This window comes from Indicator indicator, chromosome 15, assembly GCF_027791375.1.
Source record: "Indicator indicator isolate 239-I01 chromosome 15, UM_Iind_1.1, whole genome shotgun sequence".
NCBI classification, from domain to species: Eukaryota; Metazoa; Chordata; class Aves; order Piciformes; family Indicatoridae; genus Indicator; species Indicator indicator.
Genome location: NC_072024.1, coordinates 15,425,259 through 15,443,093, shown reverse-complemented (window position 1 = coordinate 15,443,093; position 17,835 = coordinate 15,425,259). Strand labels below are relative to the sequence as shown.

The following is a 17,835-nucleotide window of genomic DNA, read 5'->3' as shown; positions in this document are numbered from 1 at the left end:
TCGTGCTGACTTCATATTTTATACCTTGATTTTTCTCTTGTCTTTGATCACATATTGCACAGTTTCTCTGTGAATAACCTTTAAAAATTTCCTCTCTGTTTTCAAGTATTATTGATGTAGTTAAGTGCAGCTTTTAAACCTTCATGATTTTTTGTTGTTATTTCTCTTTGATTTGGTTTGGGTTTGTTTTGGTTTTCCTTTTTACTTCTTCAAATACATTCTCTGCATAATTTTTACAGTTTTAATATCCTTTTTAATCATCTCAGTAGAAATTCAGTGATTCATTTAACGTAACATTGAACTATTTATATGGGTGTTTGTTTTTAAATCTATAGCTGAGATTGTATCTGAATACACATGAAAAACAAAAGGTTCAGATTCAGTTTTTTCTAAGTATCTAAATAGGAAAAGATGCAGCATTAAACAAATAAAATTTTTACAGATTATTTTAAATGTAAACCTGCTATATCATAACAAGTTTTTGTGTTTGTGTGAAATAATATGTAAATCATTTATACTATATTGCTAAGACCTTCACTGGGGCAGATGGTCAGAAATAGAAGAATAAGGGAGAGAGAAACATAAAGTAATATTGGACCTAAAAGCAGAGTCATTATTAACATTAGAGCTAGAATGAGAATGAAATTTGAAGGAAGTTCTGTAGGTTGTTGCAATTAAATTCTTTTCTCTATGCAGCTTTTCTGATGTAAGTATCCAAATCGGTGTTCAAGAAGTATGTGATTTTTGTTGACCTCTTGTGATAGGAAATTCCTTAGTATTGCTCATTGTGAGTGAAAATGGTAAATATTGTGTGGGAGACTTAAAAATTTGTGAAGTCACTTACTGACTTGAGAGCTACATGTGGCTCTGCTTCATCCAAGGCCTTGGATTTGATGTACTTGATTTTTTCCAAGCTTGGGTAGTAAAAAGCATTGTTTATTCAACTGTAGAGGGAAAGAATTAATGCATTCATATGGCTGCTTTAATAACATAGACTTCTACTGGTATATTTTTCTCCCATGAAACACTGATGAGGAAGCTGATTAAGACATTTTCTTACTTTTTACCGCATTAATTTAATGGTTACATAGTTTTCCAAGAATATAGAATGATCTCATACTATAGCAGTGAAAATGGGTTGCTAGCAGTTGATTGGAAGATATTTAGTTGAAGGAGTAATAATGTGTATTGCCCTGAAGGGGTGAAAAAAAAACACACGTTTTCTCTAGTCACCTGATAAGGAAAAGGTGGCAGAACTAAGGTTAGAAAGCTTTTCACCATGAAGTAGAATTGGTGTAAATATACATTCATCATTGATTTTCTATGTTAACAGTAACTGCTATCTTGCTGTTACTGCATTTTCTTAGAAATACAAGTCTTAGCATCAGCTTATTAAACTACCAGTGTCTCCCAGCAAAGTTTGGGAATATGCAGTACCAAAGACAAGAAGTTTCAATTTGGACAGAAACCTTTTTCTCATTAACTCACTTCTTAAAATTATTTTATTATAATTTCTAGCTGAATGAAACATTTTTTTCCGAATAAAAAAAGACCATGAATGAATGTTTTGGGGCTTGAAGCCAGCTGAGGCAGTACTTATTTTATGCATTTGAGGAAGGAGATGAAACTGCAGAAGAGCTGAGAAACCAGATTATAAAGCCAAGAAATGTAATCACAGCAAGAAAAAAAAAAAAAAAGAAGAAAAGTAAAACTCTAAATCCCACATGCAGGCTTGATCTTAAACACTACTGAGAGTTTGGAGGCCCTTTTAGTAAATCTATGACTTGCCTGAGGCTTGAGGGAGGAATGGGTCTTAGACAACTACAGGCACCAATAGGAGAAAAATGAAAACCATGTTAAAGATAAATGGAACTGTTCTGTAAATGCTAGAAAGTAGATGGTTAATTAAGACCAGCTCTCCAAGTCCAAAACCACAAAACTTAAAATGGGAAACTATTTCCAGAATTGCCTATTATGTATTGTTAAAAAAAAAATCTACAGTAAAATACATGCTTTATTTTATACATGCCTCCAGCTAAAAATTATTCTTTTACACTCACTGACAGAAGAGTAAGACTGTTAATTCAAATCTAGATGCCCCAGAATTAAATTTAAAGAGCTGCAAAGTTTGCAGTTTTTGATAGGTCAGCCATGCTGGATTTGTTTATGAGAATAAAACCAGACATTTCAGTGGCAAGTTTGGTAATTCTGTGTTACCTCCATACGAACTCAGCCTGCAGAATGCATTGATACAGATATCTTCACGACTTCTCATTAAAATCTGACTGAACTGACCAATCTGGCATGATGTCATGAGAACAGGAAACCTTTATTCAGCAAAAGCATGATGTTCAAAACTGTGTGTCTTCAGTAGAAAACACATAAAAATGCCTGTTTTGTGGGTGTTATTCTGCACCAGGAATATCTCTGAGGAGGGAGTGTGAATTGATTATTGATAGTGGAATTTTCCTATTGTAATGAAAATTATAAAAGGTTTTTATCTGCTTCTTACCACAGAAAAACCAAACACACACAAAACCCACAAACTGAAACCCAAACACAACTCCAAGTATAAAAATTTCACGTTGTAATTGAAGCTATCCTGAAGCAACCACCTTAAGCTTTCTGCATCTGTTCCATTAATTACCAATATAACCAAAGAAATCACTTCTTCCATTTGTAAATCTAAGAGCATTCTAATGGAATGCTTCCACCTATGGATGGTACAACTGCTGAAGAGTAACTCTGTTATTTCTTCCCTAAAGTCCTAAAGTGATAAACAGGCAAATTCAAAATGCTAAGGCTGAAGAATTCTCAATAAACCATGTCTCATCATTCTTCAGTTTCAGCCCAGAGAACCTGCTCTCTGATCAGCTGTGTCAGGCTGGTGGGTACTCACTGTTAGCAACACTGCAGGTCGTTTTGTTTGTAGACCTGGGGGACAGTTGGTTTTCTTTCACTCTTCATCATCAGGGTATGTTCATTTGACAGAGAGGCTGTGTCAGCTGGTGTCCTCTGGGAAGAAGGCTGTTCTTTCCAGGGGAGCAAATAGGTGTGCTAAGAGAAAACGTTTTTAGAGGTGTTGGGTAAGGAAGTTTGCAGCACAGATTTGGGAGTCTGTGGCTCAGGCAGGTAGAGGCTAGAATGAAGTTACTGAAAACCAGTGCTTGTGCTAATCTAAAAAGTAACAGCTTTAACTTGCAGAGCAGTAGGTAGATCATTGTGTATAAACCGTTTTTCATTTATTTTCTGTTTTACCTAGCTGTTTTGAATTTTTGGTTTATATAGTAATGAAGCTTAGTTTTGAAGGGGATTTACCAAGTCTTTCAGACAACGTTGAAAGGGAGAGGTCTAGGCCAATTTTTAAAGCTGTGACTTAGGGCTTCCATAAGGGATGTAAAATTTATTACTGTGCAAGGAATGCCTGGACACCCGTGGACAACCAGAGGGAATCACAGAGCACTGCAGCTGTGTGTTTCCATTGAAACAGGGTTATAGCCTGTCATTCATTTGCTGGTTCTACTTTCTGATGCATCTAGGATATATTTTATGGTGCTAGTTTAGGATGCAGCTTTAGGATGCAGCCTAATGAAGAGTATCAATCAGAAGCAGAGTATATAGTGTAGGGTAAGTGGGGTTTGGCAGTCTAATTTCAGCTAAATCCTAATCCTTAAGGTCCTACACAGTAAACTGCAGTCTAATAGTCACACTGTTTATCTCACATAAGATCCAGATGACTATCCCAAGAGCTGTTTTACTATGAAGGATGCTGAGACCTCCTGTCTTAGGTACCTCAACAACTTGTCTTAAGTTGTGTAGCAGAAGTCTTGATCTATACAGTCAGTTATGAAATCTGTAAGAGACTTGTTCAGTGTTTTGTAGAACTGCTGAAAGCAAAGGAATGAAGAAAACTGAGTACTGCTTAGGCCAAATGAGTGTAGCAGAGAGTACACGGTTGAAAGAATGACAGAAAATGCAAACAGAGGAATTGACATTCATTTCCTTCATTTCAGCTCCGAAATGCAATGGTGAATCGGAAAACAGGGAAATTCTCCATGGAAGTGAAGAAGACAGTGGACAAAGGGGTACAATGTATAAAATATTATTCCAACTAAGTATAAAACAAGCAGTCGTTTTTTAACACTATTTTAAAGATGTCCTTAAATACGATTCACTGCAGTATTTTTTTTCATTTTACTGAATGTGAAGGTAACTTGTAATTTTATCAGTGACTAATCACTTGATCTTTTATACATTTCATATAGTAAACTAACTTCTTCCTTCCCTTCTGACTTTCCTGTTCTGAATCTAGAAGCGAGTATTGGTGATGACAAATGACTACTATTATACAGACATCAAGGGTACTCCATTCAGGTAGAGCCGACCATAATAAATGGACATTTCTTCAAACTCATTGGATTTGCATTTGTACAGAGCTTGTGAACTCATTAAAAGCTCATCAGCAAAAGCTGACAATGAAATATCCCTGGACAATGCTGAAAATAGCAAGGAAAAGGAGCCTCTGAGCATTCCTTTCAGCTTTTCCAGGGATGGAAAGTTTGTGCAAGCTCACACAGGCAAATTCCCAGTGTTTGTCATGGCTTACGTTTCATTGAAAAAATATTCAGCTGAGGTTTACATTGAGCAAAAGGCTTTCGCAAGTACTTGGAGAGCTATAAATACTGTAATCCATTTAAGTAACTACATATTGAGCCACATTTTGATATTTTTCCACAACAAAAATATAATGTAAAATGAGATAGTATTTCACTTCCAATTTGAGGTTTGGGTATTTTGTTTCTCTGAACTACCTTTAGTGTATTTGTACAAGTAAAACTGAGTAGGTCAGCCATGTTATTTTGGCATGCATCTTAGGAGATTAAAAAAAAAAAGAAAAAAAGAAGAAGAAGAAGAAAAAAAAAAGAAAAGACAGGAAGTCACTTTGAAAATGTTCAACTTCAAATTAGAATGAATCCATTAATAAAAGAATACTAACTGTTCATTATACTCAAAGCCAGGAGGCTGATACATGCAATACTCAACTGAAATTTTCTTCAATGGAACCATTTCACAGAACTTGAGCTACGTTTCCACACAGAGAAAAAACCCACACACATTTTTCTGATGTCTAATGCATATGTACATTCATGGTAAAATTTGCACATGAATGGTAAAACTCAGTAATTTTGGGGTTTGTTTTGTTTTTGTCTAGTTTTGGTTTGGGGGTTTGTTTGTGGTTTGTTGTTGTTCTGGTTTGGTTTGGGGTTTTTTGTGCTAGTGGTGTGAAATTTTTTGTTTGTGTGTGTTGTTTGTTGTTTGAGGTTTTTTTGTTTCTGTGGCATTGTCATTCTTACCCTGTTTAGTAAATAGATATGGGGATACATACAGAAATACAGTAGGAAAACTGTCCTGCCTTTTTCAGCATTTTCTGTATCTAGATTTATGTGTAGGAGTATAGCTTCAGGAAGACTTCAGGGGCAACATTTATTAAAGCAGACACTGTAGTGTCAAAGATGTTTACTGTTCAGCCCATTTCCAGACTGATCTGTTAATAGCAGAATGTATGCTCTTGGAATCAGTTCCTCTACATGTGCTTAAAGTATTAGCCCATGCATTTTTAGACTTACTGACTACTGGCAGGTTCCTAGTGTGATGTAGTCCCCTTCAATGAATGACTGCCAGAAGGTATTCTATGTATCTGTTTGATAGTAAAAAGCATGGGATCCACCAGTTGATTCATTTAACTTGAACAGTTCAAATGGTAGACTGAAAACCAAACCAAAACAGGGTAACTATTGACAGTCATGAATCTGAAGTCAAAGCGGAAAAAAACAGATTCACAGAGAAATTAGTCCAAGAGGAGTCATGATGCTGTTGTCGTATAAAAAATTCTTTTCCTCTCAGTAGCTCCATTGATTCCCACACTTATGTAGCTTGTCAACAGCTTGGTCTGATACATAAAACAATTGCCTCCTTTATTGTAAGGCCATGGGCATGTTCAAGGCTCAGCTGAAGAAATCTCATGCTGAGTGAACAGCAGTGAGCTTAGAGGGGCTCCGTTATTAGTTTGCCAGAGAATGATGGTTTACTGCACCTCTAAGCACACAAAAATACAGCTGATTGTTGCAGACACATCAGAACTCTGAAACAGCCTTGAAGCAGCTAGTTGAACAATAAATACGATCAGTGAGAGTTTGGAAACAGAGTTTTAGAGGTAATCATAGTACACTAGCTGGAAATGTCAGAAATGAAAATAGCTCTGAATGTCTGTTATTGTTTGTCTCACAGATTTCAAGGTCTGCTTTATTTCTCTGCACAGTTTAGGTGTGGCTCTCTCTAGAGGACATGGAAAATATTTCTTCAGAGGGAATGTAACTGTGGAAGAAGGTAAGATACCTTCTCATGTTGCTTATACAGTAGGTTATTGTTGATTTGGTAGACCTAAAGCTTGTCTGCAGATTTCATGTGGGATTTAGATTATTTTTTTACCTCATGGGATTTCCCCCTCTCATTTATATTAAGTGTAGTCAGACTGTGAATCTTCTTTAGATGGGAATCATAATCTATCCTCCTCTCTCAGTGTTCCAGAGTATCACTCAGGATCCAATGTTAATTGTTTCTGGTGTTTTTTGAGTGAAATAACCAAAAGCACTGTAATGGCTTTGGCTCTGTTTGTTCACAGACTCAATGAAATCTTTCAATGCTATAACTACTTTGGGCAGTATTTACAGGGATTTACATTTTGCATTTTTATGGTAACAATAAAAGTAATCAGGGGAAGAGCTGTTCTTTATGGGTTTAATTTTTTTATAAGTTCACAGTTAAAATTAGTAGAGGAGCCAATTGTGAGGATCGAGAGAGTTATTTAGCTAGAAGGTCAGAAAGAAAGAGTTCTGAAGATGAAGGAAGGGCAGAGGTGTTTCCGAAGAATGAAGAGAGGGTTGAGAGGTCTTAATAGCTGGTGAGAAAACAAAATGTTTCATATCTTAATGGCTGCTGAGAAAACAAAATATTTCAATAGAGGCATGCTTTTTACTTTATGCTTAAGGTGTTCATTTCCAATTTTGCTTCTTGTTTTGTCAGTGCTATTAAACAAGATAGTTAATTTCCTTAGGCCTTTGTTCCTCAGGTGTATTTTAGGACATTAATATGTTCCTGAACACAGGAAAAGTTTAAGTCACTTGTACAGCAAATACATGTCTAGATAGAAAGAGAGCACAGCAGGAGACTTGGAGCTGCTTACTCTCCAAACTGTTCCACTATACCTCTCATTTTTTTAATTCAGCCATACATCTCAAATAGTCTGTCTGATATTTCCTGCTGGATTCATCACATCCATAACTAACTGTTGAGTTTTCCGAGTCCTACCTTCCCTGATTCTTTGTCACTGACTCCTCAGTGTACTTCCCAGGGACTATATTTACAGTTCTAGTTTTGACTTCCTTACTTTCCTTAGTCACCACAGCTCTGTCATTGTGTATTGTGCACTCAGAGGGTTTAAACTCAGACCTTGCCTTCTGAACCCTGTGTGCTTATTGTCTATTGATAAGTGTTTAAAAAGTTTTTTAAATTGCCAAAGTACATTTTTATTGTGCTAGGTAACTAATTATATAGGTCTTATTTACAGGCATTTGCATGACCTGTTAGTATAATAAACCTATTCTGAATGATCCTGTAAACTGCTGGTTGTGTTCATGAGCTGTGTGCTTAGGTTTTGAGGGAGTTGGGTTTTTAAAATAATTGTTAAAAAAAAAAAAAGAGAGAAAGAACTCTCATGAAATGAGTGTGTGTTTTAGCATAAAGAACTTTACAAACCAAATAGGACAAGAAAGTAAGAACAGGAATCTTTTACCTGTTTGTATTTCTCTTTGCTCAAATTTTCTTCTAAACTCGGAATATTTCAGATGTAATTTGTATGAGTTAAACATATTAGCACAAAAAAAGTTTTTGCTATCTTTTCAGTTTTAGATTTGATTTAGTTGGCTTTTGCCAGTGTGTTAGACCCTGAAGTGTATTTGACCATAGTTTACTGTGATTTATTACACTGTGGTAATGATGCACTTTCCAAGAAGTAAGGGCTTATGTTATGGAGTGTATGTAAATAACCATCTGTTAGCCAGACTGCTCCCTAAATAGCCCATTATTATTCCTGTTACAGGTTTACATGATTTAGAACACCCTGATGTGTCTTTAGCAGATGAATGGTAAGCCTTAAACAAAGCATGAAACTGGTGTCTGTTACCCTTCTTGATTTCATATTGTTTGTATTTGCTGAGCCCAATATTTTATGTTCAAAGACAAAGAGAGATCATGCTTATATGTATTAATATTTTAATACTTTGACAACATGTTCACAGGTCCTATTGCAACACTGACTTACATCCTGAACACCGTCAGATGACTCAGTTAGAAGCAATTAAACGTTACCTTACAGGAAAAGAACCGTTGCTCCAATGCAAGTATTTTGTTAAATATGCATATAGGAGGCTTTACCCCAGCTAAAAACTGTTGTACTGAACCTTCTGTGAGCTGCAAAGCTTAGTTTTACCAACGGTAAATTGAGATTGGATTGCTTGTCTGATGTTACTTTGGACTTTCATTTGGTTTTGAGCTTTTCCCAGTGTATCAGTAAAAATATTGATGATACGAATTTCTGACTTTTGTGGTAAACAATATGCCTGAACCAAACATTCAAGGTTCCATTCAGATGGAGTAGCTATGCTGCACAATATTATCACTCTATCTGGTGTTACAAGTTAAACAAAATTGGTCTGAATCACAGCTTGGATCACATCACCAAATATGCCAGGTATTTCATCAATATTTTAGGGAGTATGCAGTTAGCATTTCTGAACTGCAAAGCAGAATAAAAAGAAAAATCAGATGGGTAAGTGACTATTTTGACTATTTTCAGAACTGTAGAGCTTTTGTAACTATAAGCAAACCTGGTTTAACCTTATGCCATGAAAAGGCAAGCATTAGACAACATGTACATGAACGTTACAGGAAATGGAGAATAATTTTGAGAGTTTTAATCTATAATTGTTTTTATTACAATTAAATCATCTGAAAAGCTTCACTGTGGTAAAATAGCACGTAATTACATGGTAAATGTTTAATAGTCCAAAAATCAGAATGCATACCACAGATAAAATATGCTAGTGTGAAAAAATACAGTTTCATCATCTAAAAAAAATAAATTTCTGTATGCATGTATGTTTGCTGATTTTAATCTATTGTAACAGGTGATAAAGAATTGATCCAGGAAGTTCTGTTTGATGCAGTTGTGAGCGCACCAATTGAAGCTTATTGGACGAGTCTAGCATTAAACAAATCAGAGTAAGCAAATTTTATGCCAGCTGTTATGGGTCAGTCATGGATGACTTTTTAATAGTTATGTTGGTAAATTGGTGGAATACATAACGAGTCTTGATATGCATAAAAACTTTATGAAAACCGTTTGATCCTATATACTGCTAATTTTGAGTTCAGTGTTTAGTGCTTGTGTTGCAGTATACATCACAATGATCAGCTGTAAGGTTATCCAATTTTCACAGTATAACTAATAAAATTGTATAGTACCTACAGCTTACAGGTATAAGTACTTACAGTACTTGTGAAATTTAATGCAAAAATTGCCAAAATTGTTGATGGAATTGGTGGCTTTTCTCAGAACAAAATATATATGGGAAAACCATGAGCTCATAAAAGAAATAACTTCTTTAATTATTTTTTGGGTTTTTTTTGGTTGGTTGGTTAGTTTTGTTTCTTTTCCAAAACTAACTGGGATCCTGTTTCCTGTTTTAGATAATTAGGAGTTTAGGTGGTCCTTTTTAGAGTGTATATGTTTTACTTTATCTTATGATATACTAAGGTGTTAATATAACACATGATTTTTATAAACACATGCACACACACACATATATATATATATAAAAACATATATGTATGTATATATTAAAGAAATCAGGTGTTAAGATTAGCTATTTGCATGAAATACTGTGGTTGAGAGGCAGTTCTGGAGATCATCCTGATTATATTTTGCTAAATTTGAATGATTTTTTTTAAAAGCTGAATAAAAAATATGTATTGCTGTAAAGCACATATTCATACTGAATGAGTAAAATCAATGTGATAAGATCTGATTCATCACATTAAGGATTATCCAATTTCTTCTTAGAAGATAAAGAAATTGTTTCATGTTAATATACTCTAGACTTTGATGAATTATGTAAAGACATAAGGTTTCTTGGAATCCTCCTACACAATGGTAGGACTAGGAAGCACAGGGAAGACTATGGAGAGATGCTAGCAGGATACTTTTGATTCCCTTTCATATGCTGACTTAATGAGACAGGTCATTAGTGGAAGAATGAAGTGTGAGACAGTGAGACTGTGGTCCCTGCTTTTGTGGTAATATGATTGAAGTCCTTGTAGCCATACAAGAACTAATTTTAAAGTAGCTACCTGATAACACTGCAGTCACAAACTTCAGCCTGAGCTACCTGCCAAACTTTTTTCCTGAGGACTTGAGACTAAAGCCTATTGTGATAGCACCAGCATTTGATTCTGAGCTAGCTATTTCTGATCTAACTTAGGTTTTGCTTGTTTGAGCAACAGTCACATCTATGACTTAAAGCAGAGTTGTTACCACAGATGTGTTGAATGGACTGGGAGTAAGATCTAGAATTCCTACTTGTCCTGAATCACTGGGTGCCAGTGGTTATCAAATAGTTGGTATATAGCTATGTCACACCTTTCTATTCTATGGCTTCCACCAATTCCTCCCCATAAATCTTACAAACTTTACTGTCTCTGACTTTTTAGTGACTCTTGGTCTAAACAGCATTTCTACATTGTTATATTTTCCAAAGTCCGCATGACTATAACTTTAAAAGCAGCATTTAAAAAAATATAAGCAAGCTGCACTTAAAATAATCTTTATCAAAAATGTGTACACTTGTACTTTCTGTGACCAGTAATATAGCTTTGACTTTTTACTGTCTGGAAACATTATCTTTGATTGTGTTCTGCTCTATTTCAGAAACTCTGACAAGGGAGTGGAAGTTGCCTTCCTTGGAACACGGACTGGACTATCTCGTATCAACCTGTTTGTGGGTCCAGAACAGCTTACTAATCAGTAAGTAACAAAGCTGTGCTTGGCAGGCATATGAGAAAAGCAAAAAAAGCTTATGTTTAGGAAGCTGTCTGTCTCTTCCAGGGTTTTATGCTAGCACACTAAAATACATAGAATAAATTAGGAGGATTTTCTAGGATACTGAGATTCTTTCAGCAACTGGAACATTTGGAACAATGAGCTATTTTACACCCAACCCCCATATATTTACTTTCTTCCCACTCCATTTGAGTTAGTCTCACATCTTTATTCTTCAGATGGGAATTATGAAAATGATACATCTGCAGATGATTTTTAATTTTTTTTTTTTTTTTACTGTCCCACCTGAAAAAAAAAACCACCTTTGTAGGCTTTTTCAGGGATTTTGCATCATTGTTGTGGAAAATATTTTTGGTGTTAAAATAAAGGCAAGTGACAGAAGTATACCGGATGAAAGAGTAATCAGGAGATCTCATCATTCAAACTTTTCCTTTCCTATTTTGCCCTGGAGGTGATGTGATCTAGTTGGAGGCACAGACTTCTTAAAATGGAGATGCAGAAAATAAGGTCCTGTAATTACTTTTTCAGGTAGCAGTTTGGTAGTGTTGGGCAAATCTATATGCATTATGCACATGAAAGAAAATCTGCACTTGATGTTTATGATAAATTAAGTTTATTGAATATAAAATTATATGTGCTTATCTGACCACAAAATATTGCTGTAGGGTGAGTAGGCTGAGAGGTGAGATCAATAGCACTGCGATTTCTTGCTGCCAGACAGCAAACTGAAACAAAAGCATGAAGACCATACTTGCTCTTTTCTCTGACAGACTTTTCTCTGTCAGCATTCCCAGAGATTATTGAAGAATGAAGTATGTAGATGTTCACTGCCACCACTTACATGTTATTTGGGAAGTAGGCTGTTAAATTGCTTTTTTTTCATTACTTAAGAGTGAGTGCCAGTGGCAACAAACCACCAAGTCTCCAGTGCCTTTTCCACTTTTTATAGTTCACAGTTCTTGCATTGTGCTGAGAGAAAAAGGCTTTTTAGACAGCATTTCTATTTGTACACATCAGTACAAATGTTTTACTTAGAGACACCAAGTTTTTTTGGTAGTATATTTTTTCCACCCTTCACAACAAAAGCGATGGCAAGTGTGTCACAAATAATTATTAGGTGTTAAAGTTAACCCTTTTGTTAAACAAATCATATTGGAAAAATTGTCCAAAACTGTTTTCTTTCCCATTTTGGTTTTTTGTCTTTCAAAACTGGAAACCATTGTAAGGCATGCAACAAAAAAGTCTGTTCCTTCTCTCTTCTTTCTAAAGAGATTTCCTGACAGCTGAAGATAAGGAGAACATTTTTAATGCTGACCATTTTCCACTGTGGTACAGAAGAGCTGCTGAGCAGATACCTGGGAGCTTTGTCTATTCAATCCCATTTAGTACAGGTATGTGATTTTGTCATTCTCTAAACGGTAAGCCATAGATGATGCTCAAAGGATTTCCAGTATATCAGTACCAAGTGAGCTCTGTAGCTAGTCTGAGTTGTTAATCTCAAGTATACATTGAAATCTGCAGCTATTTTATCAGTCCTTTGACCAGGTGCATCTTTTACAGGGCTCCAAGTGAAGCCCCAAGATGTAGTGTAACAATTTTCATTTACTATTTGCATAGGTTGAACTTACAGCTTTGTATTTTAAGCAAGATCAAGCCCAAAAGAGCAAGTGTCCACATTCATGAGAAGCCCTACCTATTCTCACCTTTGTTGTCACTTTTAGCAAAGAGGTCAAAACCCAACTGCTCATTTTGGTGCTTTAAGCTTGATGTTGGGGAATTTTGAAACGGCAGTGCCTCTGTGTTCTGTGTGTACATAAAACATGATACTTATTTTTTCAGCACTAAGTCCAACAGGATTGTTACTTCTGATTGAGGGGGGAAAAAGCTCAGTTTCCTCATTTTGCAATATGCTATTTCAATTTTTTTTCTTTAATGCACCTTCCAGAAACCGCAAACAAAAGCAATGTAGTGACAGCCAGTACTGCTATTCAACTTTTGGATGACAGAAAATCTCCAGTTGTTGCAGGTAAAGTTGTTTCAGTTTATTTGTTCTGTTTATGGGTGGTTTGTTTTTGGTTTGTTTTCTGGGTTTTTTGTTTGTTTGTTTGTTTTGTTTTTGGGTTTTTGTGTGTGGGGGTTTTTTTTAAGCAGTTTATTAATTCCTTGCTTTCTCTTTTTGGGTTAGCTCAAATTTAATGTAGGAATATCATCTTTTAAGAAGAGAGGAGGAGGGAAAGACACAGTTACACCTATAAGATACAATTGAATGACTTAGTGTAGAGAATGCTTAATGACTCCTCTCCCTAAGAACTTGACCTTTATTAATTGATTGTCCAAGCTCGTGAGCTATGGAGTTTGACTTAGTGGAACTAATCTTTATCAGTAAAGCACTTTGAGTAGACACAATTCTATATCATCAAAAATCAGAATATGTTATCTTAAGGAAAAGGAAATATAAGAAAGGACTATCTGATGTCTAAAGGTTCTCCTAATCTTCAGGTTTGAAAATCCTGTCCTATAACAAATGATACAAAGTGGTCATATTTTTTTTTTCTAGATTATCACAGAGTGATTTGATCAGAGTATATAAACTGAAAAAGAAAGCTCTACTGAAAAACAAAGCTCTACAGTCTATTAGAGAGGAGTATAACAGTACCTAAAAGGCTAAAAGATTGTTTTAGAGACAAAATATCTCGATTTTAAAAGGAGAGTAATTAGTCTTTAATTCCTCACTCAAGTTCAGATGCTTTTCTGAACAGTTTTATCTAGTTCCCAATGGCTACCAAATTTGAAGAAGGAGTTCATTTAGAGAAGTCTTATGGTTTGTTATGCTAGAAACCAACCTCTCTTATCTGAGGGAAAATTTAGTACCTACTATACAAAGTATCCACCACATTTTTTTCTCATATTTATAACATGATTTAAAATGCAATAAGATACAGGGAACACAATCACGAAACAACAAGAATGTGTCAGATAGTTAGGAAATCTCTAATACATGCCCTCAAATACAGAGTATCTCCACTGATAATAACTGATATTATGCTGTCATTGAGAAAGCACCCTTCTGACTCCAGTTAGCACAAATACATTATTCACAATGTACTGAACTCTCCCATGAAATAACAGGAAATCCTGATTTTGACTTTATATTCCTGTTAAAGCACAAAATAGCATTTATAAACTTATGTCAGTGCAGACGTCTGCAAATAGCTGGAGATGTAGTTAAGAGTTTTTACTGTACAATGAAAGAGCTTGACATGTTATTTAGGGAAGGCTCCATCATTTGGAGTTAGCAAAAGGCTTATCATGCAATTTACCACACAACATCTGTAAATTGTGCATCATTAATAGACATCTTAAATATCATTCTTTCCTTACTAGTGTTTGCAATTTAGGTATTGTCCATAGCCATCTCTAATAGTGTCCAAACAAATCTGATTGTGGTTTTTTTTTTTTTCTGTTGTTGTGGTTTTTTGGGGGGGTTGTTTGGTTTGGTTTGGTTTTTTTTGTTTTGTCTTGGTTGGTTGGATTGTTTGATAGCAATTTCACAGGTGATATACATACACAGGTGATGTATAATGCCATGAAAAGTATGAGCAGTGTATTTACATTCTGAAGCACATCAGTGGTTCTTTACCTCCCCCCCCCCCCCCCCCCCCAGTATGAAGCATTTTTAAGAATTGTCTTTGAATAATATTTTCCCTTTGCCTCTTACATCTTTGCTTTCATTTTTTCTGGGAGGGAGGAGAAGAGGCCTCCTTGGATCTGTACAAACCATTTTCCTTGAAAGTATCACTCAGCCAGTTACAGCCATTTAGAGACAAACCAGTATATGCATTATTCTTATCCTCTTTAAGTTGGAAATCATAAATATGAGTTGCCACTCCTAGTTTTTCCATCAGAAAAATTTCAACAAAGTATCCAGCATGTAGTTAAATTTTTAAGTTTTGTTATAAAGTTGACAATATTCTATTTTAAGCAAAATGGATTTGAAGGCTGAAACTGGAGCAGTAGTAAATGGGAAAAGTTTGAAGATTTTATTAGCCAGATGTGGGAGACTAAAGCAGGATTATGGGTAACATTTTCAAATACCTATGCTGAAGTTCAAATTTGGCCAAAACGTCTCATTTTAATTTGTGTCAACTAAATATTCCTCATCCCTCTTTGGTCTGAGTGGATTAGAGAAAGCATCAGGATGGGATACACATTTCATGTAAAATCATGCAGTTCCTTAGAGGGATTTGACAGAAAACAAAGCTGTGCCAATAAGTTGCTTGTTGCAGATCACTACAAAAGTTTAAAACTGGCAGAGAGAGACTAGAACGTTATTATAAAATGGAAACCTGAGTTAGAACTGCACACGAGAGGCAAAAAAGGAACAAGTCCAATTCTTACTACAAAATCTGAGTCTCTTCTATTTTCTTTGTAGAATTTTTTTATTCTGTGTTTTTGGTAGAAAAATAGCAGTTATAACAGACTTCAGATGCAAATCTATCATGAGGCTTATTGCAAGTAGGGAAGACTTAACTAAAATCAATGAGTCTCCAGATTGTCACTACAGAGAACTTGAATGTTACTGCTGCTGTTTCACCATCTGTACCTACTAATACCAGTTAAGTGTCAGAATGTGTTTTCTTATTGGCAAATAAATATGTTTTTAAAATCCCTCCTGCATCTTTCAGTTGAGATTGTGATTTATTTTTTTAACTTAAATAAATTCAAATTTCTGTAGAAAGCGTGGAATAAGGAGACAAGGCTTTAATATATAAGTGCAGTCGCAAAATAGTTATTACCGTTTATAAAGAGTTCAATTTATTTGCAGGAGAGAAAGGGACAATAGTACTGAATGAAGGGCTGGTTTAGATTTAAACACATTTATGCTCAAAATTGCTTTGTCTCAGTGTTCTCTATGACCATGTCTCCTACATCAAGTTTGTATTGAAATGTTATGTCTCTTCAAACTTTCCATGTTACAATATGAAGGAGAATGGAAGATAGTGAAATCAAAAATGGTAGAATCACTCTAGCCTTGACATTTCCAGGAGAGTCATATAAGATTAGTATTCCTTACATTGACAAAGGTGGAGCTAGTCAATACAGGATATCTGAATTTAGGTAACAATCTAGCTGTTAAAAAATGAGACAAGACTGAATTATCTCTTCTGATGCTCCTGTGGAAGGCAGTGCACTGCATGCTAACTGCTGATAGAATTCAGCATTACAGTCTTGTGTTGTTCAATGCTGCATGATGAGTGACCTCATTTTAGGTTCTTTATTTGAATCTCTGCTCCCAAGTAGTGAATAGATGGGTATCTAGAAAAGTGCAGAATGGGACCTGTATATGCTATGTATGTGTTTGTGGGGTTTTTTTTGGTTTGTTTGGTGGTTTTTTTTTTTTTTAGAAAGGTGGTGGTTTAATCATTATTATTTTGTTTGAAATACAATTTCTAAAATTCTTCACACCTAGACGTTTCTAGGCAAGAAAGGGGGACAAAAGAAAGCAAACAGAAGTCATCATGGAGTAAAGCAGGCTCTAAAACAAGAGGCTGAGGGAGTTGAGAGAGTACTTGAATCTTCATGTATGTAATTCCCTGTAGATGCATTTTAGCTCAAAAGCTGCAGTGCAATAAAGGACCTTAAAAATCTTTTGTGTTGAAAGAGACCATTGCTGTTCACAGAAAACATGAAAATTAGCCTGGTGGGATGTTTAATTAAAGAAAACAGAACTGACATAACTTTCTTAGGGCAAAAGTTTATTGAAGAACACCGAAGAAAGTATCTGATGAAAATTGTCAAGATCTCTTAACTTTTTTCATAGAATGAGAAGAATATGGAGTTTCAAGCCTCACTGTAAAAGTTCATAGCAGTGAGTAATAAAAATCTCTGGACACACAGTCAGATGAACGAAGAATTAAAATCATATGTGAGAACAGTCTTTATTCTCATAGTCATTTGAAATGTATAGTTTTAAGGAGATGAGGATAAATAATCCATTTTTATTTATTATGAGGCTGGTTAAAAAATCTGAATGTAAGTACACACTTTTCTTTTTGTCATTCCCAGTGGACTAGATCTTGAGCTAGAGCAGGTTACCAAAAACCATGTCCAGTCAGGTCTTGAACGAGCCCAAGATGGAGAAGACAGACACTCTCTGGGCAACCTCTTCCAGACTTAAGCCACTCTCATAGTTAAAAAAAAAAAGCATTTTCTCTCCCTTTTTAAACCTGTTTCACTTTGCAAAGAGGTATGCCATTTTGTCAGAGAAAGACAACAATATATGCCTACATTTCTAGTACTGCAGTATGTTACCATGTGAGCATGAGACAGCTTAAAGAGTGATAAGATTATTAATCTGCATATCACAGTCTCTTAACAAATGGCTGTGCTGTCAGTTGCAGGGACCTAAGTATATACATCTGAATAAATGATACTACTCTGAACCCTAGATGAATGTCATCAGCATGTTCTTTCTGTGATGGAAAAGCTGCCATAAAATATGGTTTAAAGTTATCAAATATGACTAGATATGATAGCTGATGATGGTGTTTTATTACTGTCACTACCTATAAAACTGTAGAATTGAAAAGAAGTTTTGCTTCTGTGACACCAAAGTATGATGAAGGAGTATGTGAAGTGGTCTTATATTTATTTTCTAC

The 17,835-nt window shown here is 35.3% G+C and overlaps 1 protein-coding gene across 1 annotated transcript in view; it reads left to right on the top strand.

Annotated features, from left to right (window-relative positions):
• CACNA2D3 (calcium voltage-gated channel auxiliary subunit alpha2delta 3) overlaps positions 1–17,835 on the top strand; it is a 409,143-nt gene that overhangs the window by 317,873 nt on the left and 73,435 nt on the right. Inside the window, exons 19-27 of the mRNA XM_054387292.1 lie at positions 4,014–4,085; positions 4,313–4,374; positions 6,320–6,387; positions 8,159–8,204; positions 8,358–8,455; positions 9,246–9,339; positions 11,045–11,140; positions 12,446–12,567; positions 13,122–13,202. Of these exons, the coding sequence (XP_054243267.1) occupies positions 4,014–4,085; positions 4,313–4,374; positions 6,320–6,387; positions 8,159–8,204; positions 8,358–8,455; positions 9,246–9,339; positions 11,045–11,140; positions 12,446–12,567; positions 13,122–13,202 (739 nt within the window). The remainder of the gene's footprint in view (positions 1–4,013; positions 4,086–4,312; positions 4,375–6,319; positions 6,388–8,158; positions 8,205–8,357; positions 8,456–9,245; positions 9,340–11,044; positions 11,141–12,445; positions 12,568–13,121; positions 13,203–17,835) is intronic.